Raw genomic sequence first — 26,308 nt, 5'->3', positions numbered from 1 at the left:
GACAAGATCGAAAAATTCACCACAAAGAATTTTTCATTAAACATCAAAAACAGTGCATGTGTAGTCCATAAGTAAGAAAAGGTGGTTTCCATTCATGATTTGATAGCTAGTGTAAAACAAATGTATAAAGAAGTACAAATCAAACGATTCAGTAGAAAACTCGTTATAAGACATGAACAACTATTTGACAAGAGAGGAAGTCCAAATGATTGAAATCGTAAAAAGGTGTTCAATATTATTAATCAAGAAGATATAAATTAAAATTTCAATGAAATATTTCATAAAACCCACATTAGCAAAGTTAAAACATCAGACAGAAGTGGTTGGGAGTATTTGGAACAAGAACTTCATTAACTAACGTGTGGGGATAAAAATCTAAACCATCCTCTATGCTCACCATCTGTACTTGGGAATATGCTTTCAAGTTGCATTGTTCAAATATGGTAGCCAATAATCATTATGGTTATTGAGTCCTCAAAATGTGGCTAGTCCAAAAAGAGATGTGTGTTGAATAATATTGGATTTTGAAGACTTAGTAAGAAAAAAAGAATGTAAAATATCTCAGTGATTTTTATAATTATGCATATTGAAATGATAGTATATTTAGTTAAATATTAAAACTTCACCCTTTTTTAACGTTTTTAATGAAGCTACTGGGAAATTTAAAATTACTTGCAGTTTTTTAATAATTATATTGGATCACACTGCTGAGAGGAACTTAGAAGTGTTTATCAAGAATAGTATATAACGGTGTAGCAGAGTTGTTCATTATATCCACAAATTGGAAATAACCAAATTGTCCATCAACAATTAACTGGATATGTTGCGGTATAGTAAACTGATACTGTGTTGTAGTGGAAATGAGTGACAGCTGTACACATCTTTATCAAAGAATCTAGAAAACAATGCTGAATGCAAGAAGTAAGATTTCATACAGAGTATGATTCCATAAAGCTCAAGAGCAGGTCAATCAAACATTTTTCAGAAATGTGTACGTACATAGAAGGTAATAGAAAGAAAAGCCAGGAATAATTATTACATAAGTCAGGATTTGGGTTGTTTTGGTGGGAGGGAGTAGGATACCCAGATACATCAGGTATTTGGAGATAAAGCTCAACTCCTTAGGCTGGTCTTCCAAGCCCCCACCGTCCAGACTGCCCTTCCACCCAAAAAGGTGCTAGGGACGCACAGACCTGAGAGGGTTCTAATATGCTAACCGTGTGTTGTTTCTAGTAGTTGTTATGAGTGTCAGTTTTCTGAATAAGTTGCATATGTATGGTTAATACATTCTTCTGTATGGCATATTTCATAACAATACTAAAAACAGACTAGCAGAATGGGGATGTGTGGTACAAGAAGTGGCAAGCCAAAGATGACTTACTCACTTCTTGGAGCTGCAGGGTTGTTGCTCCTTGGGCTAAAATCAGGGTAGGTTGAGCCTGTCTTTGTTTTTTGCATCCAACTATTCGTCTTCCTATCCAGTGGTCTTCTTGGGGTTGTATTATAAACCTGTACAGTGTTGAAGCCTTTATTACTAGAGGATATACAGATAGGACTTCCATCTCAGAGATGTGCTGGTTGGCTTCTGCATCTTGTCACTCACATTGCTGGCTGGCTTCTGGGCTTGTGAGGCTCAGGGATTGCTCAGTCTACTATCACTCATGATACCTCCCCCTAACTAGAAATCTTTAGTTTGAATCTTCAGAACAAGGGAGATAAACCAGTCCCTCAGTCATTGTACCCTCTGTCCAAGTTGCTCGTGTAGAAACCCAAATCCTCTCATGCCTTTGTTTCCAGCATTTCAGGAAGAACCTCCAAATTGGAAGCTTCTGAATCACATTGGTCAGTCAGTTAATCTCATCTTCAGGCTCATAGCATTTGCTATTGTGCAGTATGCCAGCTTTGTCCATTTTGTGAGCTTTTTTTTTGTCCAGCTTTGTATTTTGTGAAGTTATCACTGGTGGTCTAAGTGTCAATTCCCAGAGTTCTCCTTGGATTTGCTGACTTTGTGTTGTATGAGGGAACATTTCCAGTTGCTGGATGATCCAGACCATCAGCAGGTGCATTGTTGAGAGGGTACTCAGGAGGTAGGCTCTTTCTTCTACCTTGGCCCAGACAATCTTCTGTAATTTATGGAGCCCTTGAGCCTTGGGAGACCTGATGGCTGTTATTCACTCTGACTTGGCTGACTACTTCACTGTTTCCTGCTGCATTCCTCTTACAAATGCAGGCAGGCTCTTTTCTATATTTGTTGCAGATGGTGAGAGAAACTTCATTGTGGTGAAGTCTTTGGTATAGCTGGAATTGGTGTACAAATTTATCAGGAGATGCCACATCTGGCAGATAGAGACAATGGCATCATACTGACTTGGCAAGAGGAGAATCACCTAAATTTCCCCTCACCACCACCACTTGAACTGTTCCTCTTCTCACTAGAGAAGAACACCAAGTTGAGAACCTCTCTGGCAAAGCTGGGACCTGTTCCTGACCAGGAGTCAACTTGTGTGCAAGTTCCACTGAGTGCAATTCTGGGCCAATAACTAACTTCTCTGAACCTCAGATGGGGATCGGGGATCATTCTTGTCTTCTCTACCTCATAGGACTGTAAAGACTTTCGAAAACTGTAAACGTCTGGACATGTATGAGAAAGAACAAAGGCCATATGGTTATGTGGGACCAGAAATAATGAATGATGGAAATGGAAGGAGACCAGGAATTCAAAGATTGCAGAAGCTTCAAGGCTTTACATAGAAATTGTGACATCAAAGTGCAGTCTGTGGAGTTCTTCCAGAGTATCATAGTGTCAGACATTTCCATCATTAGTCCTTTTATGTTGTGTATTTAAAATGCAAAACTCTTAATTCTTCCTCCTAATACATTATGCTGAAAGACTTCCTCAGACCACTTTCCTCTCATAGGCAACATAAGGCCCCAAATCAACTGTAGTCACTTTCTCTTAAGAAATGGTTTTGATTTGATTTCTTCCGGCTGGAGAGACAAGTGAATCAGGAAGTCTGATGTCAGGTTTTGCCGTGCTATTTAAATTCCGTCCATGATCCCTTGCACAAGTCACTTCCTTATTTTAACACACATACTTCAAAGGTGGTAGCTTTATAATAAATTAACTCTTTGCTAGGGAATCATTCATTAACATATATTTGAGTGCTTGCCATGTGCCAGACAAATGCTGGAAGCTGGGAATGGGGTAGTAAACAAGACTGACTACTGAAAATGCAATCTCCAGTGCAACTTCAACGCAACTCCAAGTCATTCATAATGGTGATGTTGGTGGGAATAGGGTGGGTGGATGGAGATAATTAAACCAGGAAATCTAGGCAATTGGATAACTACCATAATTGACCACTGAATTTAGTTATGACCCTCTTCATAAACAGGAAAGAAGAAACTTGGTGAGTTATCTCAGTGGAACAATTGGGAGAAAAGTCTGAATGAAGAAATGGCAAGTGGAAATATGAATGTAATTCATTTAAATATATATGAGTATTGAATAATGTAATATGAATATTGAAGGTTGGTGTAAGGTATTTGAGAAATGGCAGTACTTGGAGGGACATAAGGAATTTGTAGGGCAGGAAGACATTTCCTTTTCCCAAATGTGGGTTCGTCTGGCCGGAGAACAAATTAAATTCACATGAGACAGAATAGCAAGAGAAAATTAAACAAAGCTTTATGAGGAACCATGGCCCGGGGCCTTTCTTCCCTCAGGAAGAAAGGGCACCGAAGAAGTGGGGTGCACAGAGTGGTTATATACCCCCAAACAGGGTGTTTCACATGTGATTGAAATGTCCCTCCCACAATAGTCACAAGATTGCCCGGTCGGCACAGTGCTTGATGGACACAGCAGGTAGTGGTCTGCTATCTCAGTGGGCATAGCAGGAGTCAATTGTCTGGAGCTGGGTGGTCACAGGTGAGCGCAGCAATCAGTTCCTAGCCTAAGGAAAGATGCTTAATCCTTAAAGAAATGCCAACGTTGGGAGGGGGAGGGAAGTTAGTTACAGGAGGTTACCAGACAAGCACAATAAAATGCAGATTTAAGTCCTTGCCTTTGGTATTGACTAAGAGTTTTTAGAGAGAAGGTCATCGCCTTTCTTCTTCCTGGTACAGAGAGGGAGGCACCTTTTACAGATAGAGATTTACCTTACAAATGTAAACGTGTCCTAACAAAGGTCAAGTTCCATTCCTCAGAGCCTCCTTCCCTGTCCCAGTTTATCAAAAGCAATGAGCCTCAAATAATCCTGATGCCAAAGAGACATATCTTGGGGTGGCCAATTCCAGGTCTCCACAGAATCAAGGTTTGTGTGTGTGCTTGTGTTGTTAAAGATAAACTGAGGCATATTAAAATTTTTGGAATTTATTTGAACAATAATCGATTCTAATTGGGCAGTGCCAAACCAGAAGTGGTAGGAAGTGCTCTATCAGTGGGAGCTGGGGAAAAACTTTTATAGAGAAAAGGTGGAAGCAAAGTAAGGAAATTATTGATTGGCTATAGCTTAAATCCTTGTTGGCTGTTTGTGATTGGTTGTCCTTAGGTTTTGCTTTCATAACCTTGAAATATTTACAGGCATAGATGTTGCTTGGCTTACATAGGCACCACATCATTAGAGCCACCTCAGTCTAATGACCTCCTTGTTTAATTAACTTAACAGTGTATAAATACCTTTTTAAAGAATGGCAAGTGCTAGAATATTTTACATGGGAATGGGAATCGTCCAGTGGAAAAGGAGAGTTGAAGATCTAGAAGGGATAGGAAATGGGGCTAAGTTCTTGAGAATAGGAGATTGGATAGGATTCAGAGCACGTGGAACAGTTTGTTAACCTCGGCCCTATTGACATTTTGAGCCAGATAATTCTTTTGTGGAGGTTGTCCTGTGCAACATAGGATGGTTAGCATTACCCTTGGCTCCTGCCCACTTATACCAGTAACACCCCACCCCATCCCCATAACAATAAAAAATGTACTTTGACCAGAGTTGTGTGGGCAAAATCACCCCTAGTGGAGAACTGTTGATATAGAGGTATTGGCCTTTCAAAGAAGGGACTCTTTACCTGGAGGGAAGGGTTCTTTACCCAGAGGGAAGGTGTAGAATATGAGTGTGGATGGTTTTGTAGATTTGGTGGTGGAAATATGAGGAAATTTCTTGTCATGATTTGACCTTTCTCAATGAAATACAGGTGAGGTTATGGGGCTGGTGAAAGGGTAAAGAGTGACAAAGATAAAACGTCATTTTTGTAGAATCAGAAACTAAGGTTCTTAAAAAAATCAGATTCCCTGTGAGCAGTGGGAGACTAGATGCTTGCTATTTCTTGAGAGGCTTTAGACCAAAGAGACCAGACAGAGGAAATGGGAGAATGGTACCAAGATTATTACTGATTTATTTCTAAAACTGTTAGATAAAAGCCTGTCTAGATCTTACTTGGTCTTGAGCATTTGAAGCTGTTGACTTCTCCTTGAAACTTTGACTTTCTTATTATACCACATTCTTTTGCTTTTCCTCCTACATCTGTAGCCATTCTTTTTCAGTTAGATTTACATGTTTATCTTCTGTTTGTTCCTTAAATGCCAGCAATTCCCAGGCTTATGACTTAAGACCTCTATATTCTTACTCTCACTGCTCTCCCTAGGCAGTCTTTCTACTCAGGGCTTCATTCATCACTATATGTTTTAATCCCAGCTTTTTTAATGCCTGGACTAGATTTTTTTTTTTTTCTGCTTTTATTTCCCAAATGCCCCTGATACATAGTTGTATATCTTAGTTGCAGGTCCTTCTAGTTGTGGGATGTGGGACGCTGCCTCAACGTGGCCTGACGAGCAGTGCCATGTCCGCCCCCAGGATCGGAACCCTGGGCCGCGGCAGCGGAGCGTGCGAACTTAACCACTCGGCCGCGGAGCTGGCCCCTGCCTGGACTAGATTTTGATCCTGAATTTCAGAAACAATGTATCTAGCTGCCTCCTAGGACATTTCATAATATTTGTCCTAGAGTTCTTTAAAAATCAACATGCCGCAAACTGAATTTATTATTTCTTGATTCAAAACCCCCTTCTCTAGCTCCTTTTCTTCCCCAAATAAAACAAAACACCCTAGTTGGTCTACTATTCCTGTGTTGATAATTGGCTCTATGACCCCTGAACACTGACATGGGTATATCCTTGCCTCACGTTAGTCAGTAAGACTCATTTGTATTACTCTTTTGTTTCACGAATTCTTCTGTATCTCTCTGTTTTCACTTTTGCAGCCTCATCTCATTGCTCCTTTCTCTGTACACTGAAGTACTTGAAGTTTCCCAAAGATACTCTTCTCATCTCTAAGCTTTTGCACACGTTTCTCCAAAGTCACGAAATTCTCTTGCCCCATCACCTTTGCTAGACAAACTAGTATTCATATTTCAAACTTGGTTAGATATCACCTTCTTTGAGCATGCTTTGAGGTCTGCACTTCCTGCTTTCTCCACAGCACCATATGTAAACCTCTATTGTGGCAGAATACAAGTGAAGGAGCTTGATTCAAGTGTTCTAGTTGTGATTATATGGATGGCTGTGTTCCCAGATGACCCCCGTCTGGAAAAGAACTAAAAATCTTAGATTAAATTATTTAAAAAATTTTTTTAAATAAGATATACTCATTCCACAGATTGACTGAATGTGAGAACCCAGAGAAAGAAACTAAGCTCAGAAACGGGTTTACTCAGAGGGCGTGTACTAAATAAGGTGAAGTCAGTTTTGAAATTCACAGCCTCGTGAACATTGTACAGGAGATTAACTCTAGGATCCACCCAAGATAGGAAGTAAAATAAGAGATTGGCCTACATGTTGAGTGTAAGAGTGAACTAGAAATCAGCTTACCGCTTGACTGAGGTATAAAGAGAGGAAACTATAAGAAAAATTGCATATCTGGGTCATGCTGAATGGAGGCAGGTGGGAAGTGCTCTGAGAAGTAACCACATGATGGTCAAACATTTTTGGATTTGCAGCTCAAATTCATAATATATTTCAGGAGTTTTCTGAAAAGCTTAAACTAACGATATAAAGTAGTTCTGGAATGTTAATAAAACCAGGTGCCTGGCATCAGCAAACCCATATCCTCTTTGGAGAAACTTATTTCAGGGTTGGCAAACTCTTCTGTGCAGGGCTGGATAGTAAATATTTTCAGGTCTGAAGGCCACTTACGGTGTCTTGATCATGTTCTTTGATTTTTTAAAAATATAATCCTTTATTGTAAAAGCTCTTTTCAGCTAGAAGGCTCTACAAAAGCAGGCCATGGGCCAGATTTGGCCCGTTGATTGTAGTTTGCCCACCCAACTGACTCTGTTCCAAGCCTCAAAAGATTCCCATAAAACATTTTCTAAGGAAAATAAGTAGCTATGAGAAAAAAATGACTAAGCACACAAGGAAGTAAGATACCAAGTACGTTATTGCAGCTCAAATGACACCAGAAAGAGACCCACAGATACTTCAGTTGTTGGAATTATCAAATCACAGAATAGCAGCCATAGAATAAAGTAAATGTTTACATGGTTCAATTAATAAGTGATGAGGTTCAAAATAAGTGAAGGGAAAAATTAACAAAGCAGATTTGAAAAAAAAATAATTCCTATAGGTGAAATTACATTTAAAATTAAGAATTCAGTGGTTGGATTTAATAGCAGATGGGATGACACTGGTGAGACACTGAAGATTGGACGAGAGGTCAGCAGAAATTGCCCAGAATAAAGCACAGAGTGAAAGAGAAAATATGAAAAGAGTTCCAGGAAGTGGAGTTAGAAGATCCAATATACAGATCTAATTAGATTTCCAGAAAGAGCAGGGAAAGGATGAGGCAGAGGCAATATATGCAGAGATAGAGCCAAGAATTTTCTAGAACTCATAAAGTATGTGTTTAATAAATCTAGTTTATTTCAGGAATGTGAGGCTAATTTAATGTTAGGAAAGTAATTTCCCACATTTAGAAATTAGAAGAGAAAAATAAGAGATGTAGCAATAGCATTTGATAAGCTGAGACATACTTATGACGTAGAAAAGAGAATTCTCAGAATAGATGTAAATTTCTTTAACCTGAATAAAAATATCCGCAAAGAAACCTGCATTTAACATCAAATATAATGGTAGAAATTTGACAGCATTCATTTAGAGAATAAGATGAAGTTAATAATCATTTGGAAAATCCAGAAATTTAAAAATAAATTATTAGAACTATTATTAGGCTGTAGCAAGGTTGCTAGATACAAAAATCATTATGTAAAAATTGATTGAAAAACCGACAAAATAAAACTTTTAAAAAGGCTACTGTTTATAATGGCATCAAGAAGTATGAAGTAACTAGGACTCATAACAAAAAATGTGCAAGATCCTTGTAGAGAACATTATAAACTTTATTAAAAAGATATTAAGAGATCTAAATAGAGATGCTACCTTTATATGTTGCAAGACAGTCCTCAACATCTTGATCAATAAATTTATTGCAATCCCTAAAGTTTTTTCCTCTCTGCCACCAACCCTCCTTTCCAATTGGAGGAGCTGATTCCAAAATTTATGTGGAAGTGCAAAAAGCTAAAAGTAGCAAAGACTCTTTTAAAAGAAAAAGCACAAGATTGACTTGCCCTACCTGATATCAAGATTTTGTAGAAAGCTATAATAATTAAAATAATGAGGTGTTGGTAATGCCTGTATAAAGAATCTGAGAGAGTAGAGAACCAAGAACATAGGCGGCTATATTGCAGAGCAATGGAGAAAAACACGCACTACTTAATGATAGTGCTGAGTCAATAAGATACTTTATGGGAAAGAAATGAAATTTGATCCCTGCTTTGAACTACGTTTGCATCAATTCTAAGTGGATTAGAAGCCTAAATGTGAAAGGTAAAACAGTAAAACTTTACTAAGAAAATATCTCAACAATCTGGGGGTAGGGAAGGCTTTTTTCTATAAATATACAAAGTTATTGATGAATTTCATATCATTAAAAATTATATTCATTAAAGAATATTGTATGGAAGGTAGAAAGATAATTTACAAATTTTGAAAATATATTTTAGAATATACATGGCCAAAAATGATTATCCAGATTGTGTAAAGGATTCCTATGACTCAGTAGGCAAAAACAGGAAGCTGCATTAAAAAATGTGCAGGAGATTTGGACAGGGTTTTGCAAAAGAGAAAATCTAAATGACTAATAGACGAATGAGAAAAGCTTAGCCTTGTTATTAATCAGGAAGATGTAAATTAAAACCAGTGAGAAGTATTTCATACTCATACTATAGTTATATGGTTTTTTTTTTTTTTTAAGATTTTATTTTTTCCTTTTTCTCCCCAAAGCCCCCCGGTATATAGTTGTACATTCTTAGTTGTGGGTCCTTCTAGTTGTTGCATATGGGACGCCGCCTCATCGTGGCTTGATGAGCAGTGCCATGTCCGCGCCCAGGATTCGAGCCGACGAAACACTGGGCCGCCTACAGCAGAGCGCGTGAACTTAACCACTCGGCCATGGGGCCAGCCCCCTATAGTTATATGTTTTTAATGTTTTCCTTTCTATATTGTTGATTTCTGCTCTTTGTTATTTCTTCCTTCTATTTACTTTGGATTTAATTTGCTCTTGTTTTCTAGCTTCCTAACGTAGAAACATATTCATTAGTAAACTTTGTTTTCTTTTACAGGCATTTAAAACTATAAATTTCTTTCTAAGCATTGCTTTAGCTGTATCTGGAAAATTTTGATCTGTTATGTTTTTATCATTCAGTTTGAAATACTTTATAATTTCCTTTGTGATTTCTTCTTTGACTCATTGATTATTTAGAAGTATGTTTTTAAATTTCCAAATATTTGGGGGATTAAAATTTTTTTATTGTAGTAAAATACACATGACCATCAGCCATTTTTGAAGGTACAGTTCAGTGTTGGGGATTTTTGAGATATCTTTCATTTTTGGACTTTTAGTTTAATTCCTTTGAGATCAGGAATATATTTTGTTAAGATTTCAGTCTTGTGAAATTTACTGAGATTTATTTTATGCCCCAGCAATATGGTCTGTCTCAGTGAAAGATTTTTATGCACACTTGGAAATAATTTGTAATCTGCAGTTGTTAGGTGAAATGTTCTGTAAATGTCAATTAGACCAGGTTGTTTAATAGTGTTCAAATTTTATATATGCTATAGACTTTTTTCTGTTTCTTGTATGAATTACTGAGAGAGGGCTATTAAAATCTTCAACTATGGTTGAAATTTATTTCTTCCTTTAGAGCTGTCAATTTTTGCTTCATGAATTTTGTAGTTCCATTAGATGTATATATATCTGTTATGAGATGCTATATATATATATACACACATTATATATAGTTATGTATTCTTGATGAGTTAACTCTTATCATTATGAAATGCACCTTTTTTTTTCTGCTTTTTCTCCCCTAAGCCCCCCAGCATATAGTTGTATATTTTAGTTGTGGGTCCTTCTAGTTGTGGCATGTGGGACGCTGCCTCAACATGGCCTAATGAACAGTGCCATGTCTGCACCCAGGATCCGAACCGGCAAAACCCTGGGCCACCGAAGTGGAGTGCACAAACTTAAACACTGGAACATGGGGCCGGCCCCGAAATGTGCCTCTTTATCTCTTGTAATGGTCTGTCTTGAAGCTGATTTTGCCAGCTTTCTTCCTTTCATCTTTTTGCTTTCAGCCTATTAGTGCCTTTGTTTTTTTATTCTTTTTAAATATTTATTTATTTATTTTTTCCTTTTTTTTAAAGATTGGCATCTGAGCTAACAACTGTTGCCAATCTTTCTTTTTTTTTTTTTTCTGCTTTATCTCCCCAAACTCTCCCGTACATAGTTGTATATCTTAGTTGTGGGTCCTTGTAGTTGTGGTATGTGGGACAATGCCTCAACGTGACCTGATGAGCAGTGCCATGTCCGCACCCAGGATCCAAACTCTGGGCCGCTGCAGCGGAGCGCGAGAACTTAACCATTCGGCCACGGGGCCGGCCCCCGTGCCTTTGTTTTAAAGGTGGATTCCTTTTAGACATTATGTAATTGGGTCTTAAGTTTTAATGTTTTCGTTTCCTTTTTGCTCCTTTTGTGACCTCTTTGGGTTAATCAAACATTTTGTAATAGTCCATTTTATTTCCTCCTTTGGCTTCTTAGTTATGCCTCTTTGAACCTTTTTTTTTTTAGTGGTCACTGTAGGGCTAATCATAGGCCTACTTAATTTTTCAAAATCTATTTTGAGCCATTATTGTACCACTTCATACTTTTCACTTCTCACCTGACATTTAATACTTTTTGACTTATAAATATATGACTTCTAAATACAAAAATATAATTCCTTTACCTTTGTGCTATTCTTGTCCTTTGTGCAATTGTTGTCATATCCTTTAACATATATTCTAAATCTCATCTTAAAATGTTATTATTTTTCTTTAAACTAGGAGTTATCTTAAGGAATTGTGAAAAGAAAAAAACGTAGTCTTTTCTATTTACCCTTTTTATTCCTTTCTATAATTTAAGTATCTGATATTATTTCCCTTTCAATGTGAAGACCATTTTTTATCATTTCTTGTAGTGCAGGTCTGCTGACAACAAGTCATCTCGGCTTTTGTTTACCTGATAAAGTCTATTTCATCCTAATCTTTGAATGATATCTTCACTAGATATAGAATCTGGATTGACAGGGGTCTTTTTTTTTGGCATTTTAAAGATCATATTCCATTGTCTTCTGGCCTTTACTGTTTCTAATGAGAAGTCAACCATTATTGTATTGTTCTCCTGTATGTAATGTGCCCCCCACCCCCCGGCTGCTTTGAAGATTTCCACTTTACATTTATATTCAGCAGTTTTACTATGATGTGTTTCATGTGGTTTTCTTTGAATTTATCCAATTTAGGGTTAACTGAAATTCTTGGACCAATAATTTGATGTTTTTCTTCAAAATTGGGAAAAATTCAACTATTATTTCTTCCCACTCTTTCTAACTCATTTTTTAATTTTGGGATTTAAATTACATGTATGTTACACCATTTGATAGTTTCATAGATGCCTGAGGTTCTTTCTGTTTTATTACATCTTTTTTCTCTCTGTTCTATAGATTGGATCATGTCTAAAAATCTGTCTTCAATTTCAATAACTTTTTGTACCGTCTCCACTCAATTTTTAAGCTCATGCAAGTACAAGTACACACTTTTCAGGTCTACAATTTCTATTTTTTGTGGTTTAGTTTTTTCTGCTGAAATTTCCTATCTGTTTACTCTTTAAGACCATCTTTTCCTTTAGTTCATCAAACATAAATATATAATAGTTTCTTTAAAGTCCTTGTCTTAAAATCCAGCATTTGAGACATTTGGAATACAGTTTCTATTGACTGCTTTTTTTCTTGACTATGGGTTACATTTTCCTGTTTCTTTTCACATCTAATAATTAATTAATTTTTTTTTTACTGGGTATTGTAGAGATATAGATTATAGATTATATCAGCTTCCTCTCAGGAATGTTGATTGTTTTGTTCTGTTGGCTGGCCAACTTGGAATTATGTGGACTTGGGTTTTTTGTACTCTTTGTTAGGTCAGATCTGTGGAAAACCTCTCTAACTTGACAGAACTTAACCTCTAAACTCAGTCTCCCCTCAACATCTTGTCAGCTTTTGTGTTAGGCTCTGGTAAGGAATCTAGAGTAGGTCTTACCATATGGTATGGGCCTTATTCTTTAGCATGGCCTGATTTTTAAAATTTAGCTCACCTGGATGCCCTGGACGTTAATGAGTGGTTAACAAGGGGTCTCCATTCTCAGGTGTGTTTCTATGCTCGCCATCTCCCAACACTTTTAGACCTTTAGTATATCAGTTCAGCTCATCCCCATAGCAGCTGGTTTTGCATATGTTTCAGGGAGTCTTGTCCTCCATGTATGTAGCTCAGCCGTTAGCCAAGGACTCACAGGGGTCTGACTCTTACTCAAACTTATTGCCTGCTCCAACCCTGCATAGCTGCCTCTTCTTCAGTGCTCTGTTCCACAGATTCCACTGCTTCAGCTTCCCTAAACACTAAGCACTACCTTCTTAGCTCAGTAGGACAGCCGTGCTTTGCTTGGACTGAAGCTTGCTGTACCATGGTTGGGAAATTGTACCCAGAAAAAGAGCTGGGGTGATTGTGGAATACACCTTGTGAATTTTTCTTCTCTCGGAGATTATGGTCTTACATTGCTAGTTGTCCAATGTTAAAAATAGTTACTTTATATCAGTTTGTGGTTATTTTCATTGGGAGGTGTAAGCTGATATCAGTTACTCCATCATTTCCAGAAGCAGATCATAACTATTATATCATAAAATTAAAAAGTCTGACCATATTAAGTCTTTGTAAAGAATGGTACAACAGGAACTCACATACCACTGTTGATGGTAGATTAAATTGTTAAAACCATCTCTGAAACAGTTTAATGTTTCTTATTAAAGTGGACGAATTATGCGTCCTAGGAAGCATCATTTCCATTTCCACATGTATGTGTATACACACACAAACCTAACAAGCATCAGTTTCATTCCTAGGTATGTGTGTTTATGCATATGTATGTATATTTGTGTGTGTATTCTTCCTAGAGGAATTTTTGAATATATGCACTATGAAACATATATTCAAATTATTATAGAATCGTAGCCTCATATCATGTCCAAAACAGTATAATGGATAAGTAACTTGTGTATTTTTATACAATGGAATGGTATTTAGCAGTGAAATAAATTCGTGGTAGATATAGAAATGGGGATTATTTTTAAAACAAAGCTAATGTAGATCAAAGAAGAAAATGGTAAAATGATGGTAATTGTTGAAACGAGGTGATCGATATTTAGGGCTTCAGTATACTATTCTATTTTTGCATATGTTGGAAAAATTCCAAAATAAAAAGTTAAACAAAAAAACTTGCTGAATGTTAGTCATGGAAATAAAAAGTTAAACAAAAAAACTTGCTGAATGTTAGTCATGGAATATATGCAGTATAATTTTATTTATATAGAGTTCAGAAACAAGGGAAATGAAATATATTGCTTAGGGATACTTTCAAAGGTAGCTAACAAAAGAGTGGTTAGGAAGTGATATTCACTTAAGTTAGTATAATGTACCTCTGGAGAGAAGAAGGATAATGTGACTGGACAGGTGCAAATAAGGGGCTTCAAGGGATTGGCAATGTTCTCTTAACCTAGATGGTGGTAACAGGTGGTGTATTAATTTTTATACTGTACATATATGTTTTTTATAGGATATTTCACAATAAAACAAAATTATTTAAAAATAGCTGGATGAAAGGAGAATTTTGAGAGTTTTAAGTTGGCATAATCAAGAAAGGTATCCTGGAGAACTAGGCCCTAAATAATGAATATTCCGTATCATAGATAGCAAAAGGCTCAACCTAGGAACAACTGTTTTGCTCAATACTCATGAATAAAAAAATAAGGGCACAGAAAATAACTTCCATTGGAACACATTCTTCTTGACTTCAGTTTCTATCCTGTTTGTTTATTCATTCATCTTTTCATTTATACATTCATTTAACAGATAACAGTCGTGTGCCACTGTCGTGTGTCTTTGAGTACCTGTAAGATGCCTAGCATAGTGATAGGCACTTATGTACAGTGTTGAGGAAAATAAAAAGTCCCTTCTCCCGTGGAGTTTACAGGCCCAAGGTCCTTTATGTTTCCCCTGTCTTTTGAGCTGGGACTGGGAACCTTTTTGTATATTTAGTTAAGATGTGGACTAGTCAGCCCTAAACAGCTGACTCCTTTCTTTCTCTGTTCTTAGGTTTCTGTGGCAGAGGTTTCTCCCGTTTTACCACTGCTAAGACAAATCGGTGAAAAATTTGACTGCTTATAACTTTTACCAAAATTTTTACTTCTTGATACAATCAAGAGCTTTGCCTTGGTTTTTAGGCAATATTTGGAAAGATATACAGAATCAAAACAGGGAATAGATAGTCCAGCTAGGAGAGGTAGGTAGCCAGTTGACTTGATTTATGAAGGGGGAAAATGGAGAAAAGAGAGATGAGTACAGAGAGTAGCCTCTAGTGCTATTTGTAGGTAGATTAGCTCTTAAATAAATCTTAAAGCCTTGTAATTATTGCTAAGAACAGTGACTGATGAAAATCAAAGTGAACTGCAGAGTGACCAAGAATTCAATATTAAAGCTATTTATAAATCAATAAATGAAAACTAAATCAGTTTCTAAAGTATCTCCTTCAAAGATACTATTACAGTTAGCTATTACAATGTAATGTATGCATTGTAGTTTCTAAAATTCTGACCTACTCCTTCATTGATGGAATTACAGGTAAGTATAACAGATATGCTTATTAATATCCTGATAAAGATATAATTTATGAAAAATACACAGTTTGCAAATTTTTTAATATTGTCTCTTGAGCAAAGAAAGTTGCTCAATGTTGATTGGTCTAATAAGATCTAAGTATGTGAATTCTCTAAAACAGTGGAGTTAAATATTTTTTGGGAATTGGTTATAGAGTCCTTTTAAGTTGAAGATTACAGCCAAAATATTCTTAAAACTCCTTTAAATCATCCATAAAATACATATGTGGTTTTAAGCACAACTCCACATCGTAATATACATATGTAAATTTATCATGTGTATAGTAATGAAGCAGGATCATATTTATAAAATATTCAAGTGTTTCACTGTTTGAAGCACTTGAGCAAATTTATGAAGATTTAACTTGGTGGCTCTTCCTGTTCATGGTCATCTTTCTCCTTAGAGGCTGATTTTTAAAATAATTCAGTTTTTAGTCTGTGTTTCTCAACTTTTTGTGTGTGTGTGAGAGGAAGATTGGCCCCGAGCTAACATCTGTTGCCAATCTTCCTCTTTTTGCTTGAGGAAGATTGTCACTGAGCTAACATCTGTGCCAGTCTTGCCCTATTTTATGTGGGATGCCGCCACAGCATGGCCTGACAAGTGGTGCTGGGTCCACGCCCAGGATCTGAACCTGCAAACCCCAGGCTGCTAAAGTGGAGCGCATAAACTTAACCACAGTGCCACCAGGCCAGCCCCTAAACTTTTTTTGTTAAAACATGAAAGCCCTTAGTTATAAAATTAGGTACTTGAGGATATGGTGAAACTGTATTTGTTTGGACACTTTACTTTTAATTGGTCAGGATGTTATTAAAATGTGTATATCCTTTTGTTGGGTTTTTCTTTACGTGAGTTAACATTTTAGGGTTTAATTATGTCAGTGCATATGTTTATTGAGTAGAATGGCAGCTGCATTGCTGGCACCTTAAAAAAAGTTATTGTTGTTGCTGAACGAGTATAATCAAATTTCTGTAAGTTTAATGTTAGCACTATGGTACTCTACTGAAATTGAAGATTGTTCAGGTAGGTGGCATGGGACCAGACTGTGAAGTGTCTTGAAAGCTATTTAGGAATTTAGAGTAAGTACCAATTGCAGTTCTTATAAAGAAAAATGACATGATCAAAATGGTTTAATAAGGTTTGATCTAATAGAGGCATTAGCTTAGGTCAGAAGTTGATTTAAAAACTCATTTTTTATTATCCAAGGGTGAAATCCAATGCTGAACCAAAGGGATAGCATTTATTTTTTTCAACAAACATTTATTAACAACTGATTATGTTTAAGACTTTGTGAGAATGAAGTGCCAAACTTGGTAAGAGATTTTAACAAAACAATTAATTAGTACCAGTGTGATAGAAATAAGAACATTAACAAGGGAAAACTGGGAGGGAATGATATTGAGATCAGGTTTGGAAATGTTGAGTTGATGTCATGGTGTCTATTCATGTAAAATGTTTGTTATCCTCTTTCTATATCCTAGAGATGATAAGAAAGCCGGAAATATAGATTTTAGAGTGTTTAGTATAGAAGGAAAATTAAAACTGCAAAAATGATTGAACTTTAAAGGTATTGAAGAACAGAAGAAAGAGAACAAAAGTGACAGGAATGTCCACTAGGGTTATTAGAAGAAAAAAATAGGTGTAATTATATATTTTTTCACTTGAAGAAACCAAGAAAATAAATGATTTCTGAGATCATGATCCATAAAGGGACATTTTCTGTCTCAACTCTATCTTTAATTTTTCTCTTTACTGGTTTCTTACTTTTTCTAGGGTTATATTCACCCTTAAGAAAAAAATGTTTCCCAGGGCCGGCCTGGTGGCACAGCGGTTAAGTTCACATGTTCTGCTTCTTGGCGGCCCAGGGTTCGCCGGTTCGGGTCCCGGATGCAGACATGGCACCACTTGGCAAAAACCATGCTGTGGTAGGCGTCCCACGTATAAAGTAGAGGAAGATGGGCATGGATGTTAGCTCAGGGCCAGTCTTCCTCAGCAAAAAGAGGAGGATTGGCAGCAGTTAGCTCAGGGCTAATCTTCCTAAAAAATAAAAAATCTTTCCCTAACTGTTCATACCCTTGTACCTACCATTCAGACTGCAGTTCACATTGGCATGAATAGGAGATGAGAAAGTTGAAGGGCCAAGGGTTCTGTCAGGAAACTTGGCTGAGGGGAGCACTTGTTGCTTCAACTTCCTCTCCCATTCTTACCAACGTGAATTGCATATAAATGTAAACTTTCGAAAGGCATTATTAAAGTGTATTAATTTTTTCTATATATTATAAACATGTTTCCATATCAGTAATATACATCTATAGTTTATTCCTAAGTCTGAGTTTTGAGGTATCTCACACTTTCAGAAAAGTTGCAAAAACAATATAATGGACACCAGTATACCCTTCACTTAGATTCAATAGTTATCTTACCACATTTGCTTTTTTCTCTCTATATGTGATACATATATAGACGTACATAGTATGTATGTATGTGCATTTTTCCTAAACCATTTGAAAGTTAGTTGTAGACATTATGGCACTTTGTCCCTAAATACATCAGCCTGTATCTCCTAAAAACAAGTACATCCTCCTAAATAGCCATAACTATCAAACATAGGAAGTTTAGCATTGATAGAATGCTAATATTGAATATACAGCCCATATTTAGATTTCTCCAAGTGTCTTAATAATGTCCCTTATAATATCTTGTTATTTTATTTTATGTTTTGATACTATCTCCTACCAAGAATCACACATTGCTTTTAGAGTTATATACTTTTAATGTTCTTTCATTTAGAATGGTTCCTCAGCCTTGTATTTACTTATTTATTTTTTTGCTTTTCTTGACATTGACATTTTTGAAGAGTCAAGGCCAGTAATTTTGTAAAATGTCCCTCAGTTAGGCTTGCTTGGTATTTCCACATGATGAGTTTCAGGGTAAATGTTTTTAGCAGGAATATCACAGGTCATATTGTGCCCTCTTCAGCACATCACCTCAGAAGACATAATGGTGTCAGTTCCAGAACTGATCGTTTGGTTATCATGGTATCCATGGTGTCCACCGTATCTGTATTTCTTCTTTGTAAAGGTACTTTTTTCCATTTGTAATTAAGAAGTGATCTCTGCAGTGATACTTTGAAACTGTATTCCCCAATTTTCTTCACTCAGTGTTTTAGCCTCCATTGATGATTTTTGCCTGAATCAATTATTACTATAGTGATTATAAGATGGTAATTTTTTATTTATTTTATTCCCTCTGTGTCAATTAGTTAGCATTCTTCTTTAAATAGAACTTTTCCTCTCCACTCCATTTTTTATTTTTATATTTTAACTTCCTTTTTCTCTCCTTTTTTTTTTGTGTGTGTGTGTCAGTATGGACTCCGGAATGGATTCCTTTCCATTCCTGTAATTATTCATTTTGATGTTCAAAATGTCTCAAATCTGGTTGGGTTAGAGCTCTCTCAAGATGGCTTATGTGTACAACTAATATATCCCCATCTGGTAGCAGTTTTCATACTTTATGACACAACAAGGTGGTCTGCTTGCCTTTTTTGGGGCGAGGGGTGGGTTGTCTATTTATTTTATTGTGGTAAAATATATATACATAAAATATACCATTTTTAAGTGTAAAATTTCTGCTTTCTTTTTAAATGTGGTCTTCCCTGGTTCTGTCCTTGACTGCTTACTTACTACTTTGTCTCGTCTACAAGTGAGAGAATCTACTCCCACATTTTTAATCATTAACTATGTGCTAATGACTTCCTAGTGTGAGGCTCTAGAATTTTATAAGCAGTAGCCTATTAGATTCTCCAGCTGTCTGTCTCATGCTCCACAGGCATCTCATTTATATTCTGTCTGCATTAAAAAAAATTAAAGGAACTGCCTAAAGCCTGTGTCCTATATTTTTTATTTTGGTTAGATGCCCTAGGATTCTCATCAACTTCGAATTTCCAACTTGCAGTTTGTCATTAGGTCCTAGCCATCCTTTCCTATCTTTATCTAAGAATTCTATGTTTATCTAAGACTTCAAAGGATGATTTTGTATTTCTCAACCCCTTTCTTTGGTCTGCTTTCCTCTGTGTTAGTTTCATTATTAGTCAGGCTTTCTCTGTGTGGTGGCAATGATGGCTACACACAGTTTCAGGCTTACATTATTTTCAAAGTAAGTGATTTCAAGGAAAAGAATGTAAATCTCGAAAACTTCTAAAATAGAAATCTGACCATTTTCCTATTTTTCTTAATGATATTCAGTGCTTCTTTACTCCCCTCAAGATAAAATTCAAATTCCTTGCAAACAAGAATTCATGGTTTGGTCTTACATGTCTATCTTCATTGTACTACTGTTTTCAGTTTTAAAATTCATGCTCCCTAAATACTAAGTTGCATGTGTTGTTTTCTCTGCCTGCAATATCTTTCACATTGTTACTTTCCAAACTCCTTTTCAATCTTTAGCTTGCAAAACCCAGTTCAGATATTACTCCCCCAGGAAATACATCTTTGTAGCTTTTATTGTCATCTACCCCAGAAAAATCACTGTTCTGTTCTACCTTTGTACTTCGTATGTGTCCATTTTTAACTCTTGTACTGAAAGGTAATTAATTTGTTTACAAGTTTTTCTTATCCACTAGATTATTAAATCTCCTTGGTCCCTTTTGAGCAATGCAAGGTATAAACTTAAGGTATAAAAAACCCAAAGATTAGACTTTGGTTCTGCATCCAGTTGTGGTAGACTAGGTAATTCATATCAGTCTTCTTGCTGAGAAGAACTTGAAAAGTAGGTTACAAAAGAAATGCATGAAGGCACAGTAAAGCCAACAAGACAGTAAAGAATCATGTGGTCAAAATCTGGAAGAAGGAAATCTAAAGAAGTAAGACTGGCATTAGGTTCTGCATTTCCCTTAGATGCATCTGTCAGTTCCAGAAGAAGCAACTGAGAAGCTGAAAAGAGATTTTTAAAAAATTTGTGGGACTAAGTTGACAGAAAGTGGAATTCAGAAATCAGAGGGGGACCTCTAGTAGATCTTATGGGCTTTGGGAACTCTTAAAGGCTACGTCCTAGAAATGAGCATGACCTGAAAAAGATCTGCTTTCGGTAGAGTTAGCTTCTAATCCTTTTAATCCCTTGTTGGATCACATGCTGATGCCTCTGGCCACTTGACTGAAGCAAACACAAATCCTTTCTTGAGGAAGATGTCATCCTAGGCCTCAAATTTTCAATAATAATGTTTGGCCCTCAAAAAATAATGACATACAAGAAGACAAGACGATATGATAGAAAAAAACAAAAGAAACAACAGAAAATAGACCCATAGAGATCCAGATAATAGAGTTATCAAACAGACTTTAAATTAGCTGTTGTTAATATGATTTTAAAAAAAGATGAGATGGAGAATTTCAGCAGAGAACTAGAAACTTTAAAGAGGAAACAAATGGAAATTCCAGAAATGAAAAATATAGTAGCTGAGTGCAGTGGATTGGCTTAACAGTAGATAAGTACAGCTGAATACAGAGTTACTAAACTAGAAGATAGGTGAAAAGAAAAGTCCAGAGTGAAGCATGGAGCAGAAAAGATGGAAAATACAGAAAAGAGTAAGACACCTAGGAGATACAGTCAAAAGGTCTAAAATACATTTGATTGGCTTCTCAGAAGAGAGAGGAGTAAGAGAATAAGGCAGAAGTAATATGTGAAGAGATTATGACTGACACTTTCCCAAAACTGATGAAAGATAGTAAAGGAAAAATTCAAGAAGTTCAAGAACTTCAGGGAATATAAACACAAAGAAAACCACATCAAGGCCTTCATGGTAGAACTGCTGAAAACAAATTACAAAATCCAGAGAAAAAGGACAGGTTAAAAGCGTCAATAGTAAGACTTACAGCTAACTTCTCAGCAGAAATGATGGAAGCCAGGAGACAATGGGAAGATATGCTCACAGTACTGAAAAGGAACTAGTGTTCAAGAATAAAGGTAAACAATAATTGACTTGTACACTTAAAATAGATAATTTTATGGTATGTAAGTTATATCTCAATGAAAATGTTTAAAAAGGAAGGTGAAATAACAATATCAGACACATGAAAACTGAGAAAATTTATTTTCAACAGACCTACTTTAAAGAAAATACTAAAGGGAGTTTTTTAGGCAGAGGAAAATGATTCCAGAAAGAAGCTTGAAGATACAGAAAGGAATGAAGAGCAATGGAAAGGTTAAATACATGCATAGATTTAAATAAATATTGATGCTAAACAACAAAGCTGGTGTAACTCTATTGATAGAGTTGATTTTTAAGGCAAAAAGAATTATTCAAGGTAAAAAGGGACATTTTATAATCATAAAAGGTTTAGTTGCCCCAGAAAATATAATAGTTCTTAATCTGTATGCATCTAATAACATAGCCTCAAAATACATTATACAAAAATTCACAAGTGCAAAGAGACAAATTTGTAATCATAGTCGGAGATTTTAATACACTCTTCTTATCAAGAAAGGTGCATGATGTAGCAAGAAGACGTGGAAAAATAAGTAAAGATGTGGAAAATTTGAACAACGCAGTTAAGAAACTTAGCTTAATTGACATAAGTGAAATACTGCATCCAACATCTGCAGAATATCCTTTTCAAGTGCACATTGACCCTTATCTCGTATCATACACACAAAAAATCAATTCTAGATACATCGTAGTTCTAAATGTGAAAGGCAAAATAATAAAACTTCTGAAAGATAAGATACTATCTTCATGATCTTTGAGTAGGGAAAGATTTATTAAACAGGGAATAACACAGTGAAGGAAATAATTGATAAAATAAATGCACCACATTAAAAAGAAGAACCTCCTTTCACCAAAAGACACCATAAGAGAGTGAAAATGCACGTTACAGAGTGGAAGACATTTACAACATTTTATAAAGAACTCTTACAAATCAGTAAGAGAAAGACAACTCTAGAAAGATGAGCAATAGAATTGAATAGTCACCTCACAAAAGAAGCCATGCAAATAAAATATATTAAAAGTTTTCATCATTATTAATAATCAGAGAGATACAAATTAAAACCACGATGAGATAACAAATACATCTACCGGAATGGCTACATATTTAAAATTTTTAAATTTTTTAAAAATTTTTTAATTTTTATTTTGAGATAATTATAGATTTACAGGAAGTTGGAAAAATAGTACAGAGCAGTCCAGTGTACCCTTTACTCAGTTCCCTCCAAAGGTTATATCTTACGTAACTAAAGCACAATATCAAAACCAGGAAATTGACATTTCTTATCACATGTGTGTGTATGGTTCCATGTCATTTTATCACATGTAGATTCATGTAACTGCCATCACAGTCAAGAAACTGAAGTATTTTATCATCACAAAGATCTCCCTTGTGCTATTAGACTCATTCTCATCTGCCTTCACTCCACTATTCCTAACCACTGGTAACCATGAAGCTGTTCTTCATCTCTATAATTTTTTCATTTTGAGAATGTCATATAAATTGAAACATATGCAGAATGTGACCTTTTGGGGTTTTTTTTTTTTATCATAATGTCCTTGAGGCCCATCCAAGTTGTCTATATCCATAGTTTGGTCCTTTTCAGAATGGCTGAGTTTTTAAAAACTGACAATACCAAGTGTCGATAAGGATGTAGAGCAATAGAAGCTTTACTATACTGCTAATGGGAATGTGTAAAGGTACAACCACTATGAAAAACTATTTGGCATTTTCTACTCGAGTTGAGTTGAAGCCTGCCACCTGAATCAGCAGTTCCACTCCTAGTAAATAATAAAATGTGTGTCTGTTCACCAAAAGAAGTGTTTTGTAAAAACATTTATAGCAACCTTATTTGTAATAGCTGTAGTTTGCAAAGAACCCAAATGCTCATCAACAATGGAATGGATTTTCAAAATTTATGGTGTTATCATACAATAGAATATCATAAAGCAGGGATGGGCAGGCTTTTTCTGTAAAGAGCTACGTGGTAAATATTTTAGGCTTGGTGTGTCATCCATTGTGGCAACTACTCAACTCTACTGTTGTAGCAATGAAGCAGCCATATGCAATATGTAAACAAATGGGTGTAGTTGTGTTCTAATAAAACTATTTACAAAAACAAACTGACCTTTGGGGGCTGTGATTTACTGACCTCTGCTATAGAACCACAAACTATAGATGAATCTCATAAACATAATTTGCATAAAAAGCCATACATTATGATTCCATTTTTATAAATGTTTAAAACAGGTAAAATGAATCTATAGTATTGAAGTCAGCATATTGGTTATGTTGACACGAAATAGCCAATAACCATTTTATAGATAAGAGAGATGTGTGAGTTTTACTTGGGCCAGAGTGAGGATTATAATCCAGGAAGGCCTTTTTGAAAAGGAAAAAAGCATTCTGGAGAAGCATGGTTTTCAGTACAGTCTTAGACCTTTTTAGAACAAAGAATATACATTAAACACACCCAGGATACATATTCATCAAAGTTTCAGAGAGGTATTCAGTTGCGAATTAGCAGGTGAACATGACCCTGACGTTGGGAAAGGGACTAACACAGGCGTTAAGGATAGGGCGTAGGGGGGTAAGTATGCGTTCTTATTTTAAGAGAGTGCATTCTTTACTGTAATGGTTAAGGCAGATGCACAATCTGTGTTTGATAGGCTATAAATCAGGCTTCTTTAGTTCAAGCCGAATCAGTTTTGTACCCGAATTCTTACCCCATATACCTCAATATGTGAAGATCTCTTGTCAGTTATCTTTAGGGATAGAGAGTGATGAGAAGAGGTGTGAAAGGTACTAGTAATATTATCTTTACCTGAATGATGGTTACACAGGTCTGTTTACTTTGCAGTACTCATTGAGCTGTATACTTATGATTTATGCACTTCTCTAGTGTGTGTATGTATATGTATATATGTGTGTGTTATATCTTAATGAATTAGTTTTAAAAGCTAAAAACAAAACAGAAACATACTGTTTGTGTTCCCATCAGGGTAGAACTGTTTTTTTCATCCCTGGCATATGATAAACATGCAGTGTTTATTGAGGTGGGAGTTGCTAATAGCAAGCTCTGTAGCAAGATAAGGACAGTGAGGAATAATGACTGAATTAGTTTGAAGGCCTTATTGAAGACTTGAGAAAAAAATTTTGATGTAGGAGTAAGAGCTGAAATAATAATTTAAGACATTTTCGTGAGAAGAAGCTAGATCCTAGTTTAATAGGCTAACAGGATCTAGTAAATGGTGTGAGCTGATGAGTAACTATTCATGTTTGAAGACAAGAAGGAAAAGATTGGTTAGCTATTAAGAGGAAGGTACTACAACTATTTTGTGATGATATTTAATTTGGTTCATCTGACAAGTAGTTTTGTTATGTTTTTTACCTGCTTAAACCCTCTTTGGATGTTGCTCTGTAAAGCCTCGTGGACCCATTAGCACTTGAGTGGTATAGATGTGATATAGGGTTTATTGAGGAAAACTAGAAAGAAGTAATAGCGTGCAAGCAGTCCCTCAAACTCTTTTTATCCCACAGCTTAGGTTAGGCATAGATGATCTTCCTGCACCATGGCCAAATGACCTTCCAGCAGAGAGTGGCCTCCACCTCTGTAATGCTGTACATATTATTGTAAGTCAGGGCAGGGAACCTTAAGTGACTGTAACAATCGTTAGAAAGGGGAAGCTTCTGAAGCCCCAGGGGCACGGATGGGCCTGTTATTCCTTTAAGCCAGCAACTGAGACCTGTTGAGCCTCCTTGCTGCTAAGCTTATAAAAGGGCTTTGGAAATGAACCTCCAAGCCCATCTAGATGTATTTTTCATCGCATTTCCCTTTGCATAAAATGAAGTGAAAACTTTTTGGTCCAGTATTAAAGGTCTTTTAGTAGTTTTCTCTAACTTCTTTATCAGTCCTTTTTGCTACTAGTTCTACACAAATTTTCTCATTTATGGAATTATTTCCTAGTAAATGATTGCTTATTCCAAGCTTCTCATCTTTGCTGACATTACCTAATTTAGAATGCTTTTCCCTGCTCTAAATTGTCCTTCAAGAGCTGCTTTCGTCCTGCCTCTTCTGTAATGCCTCCCTGATGATCTCAATTCTTACACCAAATATTATCACTTTTCATATAGTATTATTAGTTTTTATATCTACATTTCTTTCTTTCCATCTAACTTGTAAATTCCTTAAGGGTAGAGGACATGTATTAGATTACTCTGTAACTGTAATACCCTAGCCTAGTGACCTTGTGTATAAATGCTCAACAAATAATTAATGATTAGAATGTATGCTCTTATAATGTATTTTATTTATAAAATATTCATAATATTTCAGGGTTCTCTGTGCCTCTTTTAGACCCTGAATATTGTTATTAAGTATAATACTAGATTTTTTATTAGAACATCTTTTTCATTCTGTTGCAATTAACCCTTGTTTTAAAAACTCATTTTTTGAGGTTGGTATCAATTATTGTCTGTTGGTTGCTCTATTAGCCAGTTTAGTAATTAGATTCCTCCATTCTACTTCAGCAAGAAGTTGAGAACTTTAAGAAGCTAAATCTCATTAGTAAAGAGCAGTTTGAAAACCTAACACCTGAACTTCCTTTTGAGCCAAACCGAGAAGTTCCTGTAGCACCTTCACAGTCCAGGCAAGGTATGTAAATCTGCTTTTGTGTAAGTGTCTGAATAGTATTGAAGCAGTTCTAAATTGTTTTTAAAGTTTGCTCCTTTTTTATTTGTGGGAAACATTTAGGTATCTGGTAAAAGACTAGAATTTTAAAAGTCAACTTTTACTTATCCTTTGGTGAACTTCAAAACATTTTTGAGACTTAAAAATAGATTGTAAATTTGGTAGGACAGCCTTGCAGTATATGGACAACTTTTGAATCCCACCCTGCTCTTGGTGAATAGGCAGGTAATCACAGAGGTGACCTAGGAGTCGTCTATTAAAACACCAGATCATGCTCAAACCTGGACACTTACT

At 35.9% G+C, this 26,308-nt stretch overlaps 1 protein-coding gene across 48 annotated transcripts in view; it reads left to right on the top strand.

Annotated features, from left to right (window-relative positions):
* Positions 1–26,308, top strand: part of LARP1B (La ribonucleoprotein 1B) — a 138,577-nt gene that overhangs the window by 50,945 nt on the left and 61,324 nt on the right. For 36 of the 48 annotated variants that reach the window (XR_011435918.1, XR_011435877.1, XR_002806512.2 and 33 more), the window contains one exon: positions 25,855–25,978. The exons of the other annotated variants lie outside the window; for them this stretch is intronic. Coding sequence is in view for 31 of the 36 variants with exons in the window: in XM_023636567.2 (XP_023492335.2) it covers positions 25,855–25,978 (124 nt within the window). In the remaining 5 variants the exon portion in view is untranslated. The remainder of the gene's footprint in view (positions 1–25,854; positions 25,979–26,308) is intronic. 48 annotated transcript variants of the gene reach the window in all.

The sequence above is a fragment of the Equus caballus genome, chromosome 2 (assembly GCF_041296265.1).
Source record: "Equus caballus isolate H_3958 breed thoroughbred chromosome 2, TB-T2T, whole genome shotgun sequence".
NCBI lineage: Eukaryota > Metazoa > Chordata > Mammalia > Perissodactyla > Equidae > Equus > Equus caballus.
Note: the sequence above shows the minus strand (reverse complement) of the source record. Positions and strands in the feature narration are given on the sequence as shown.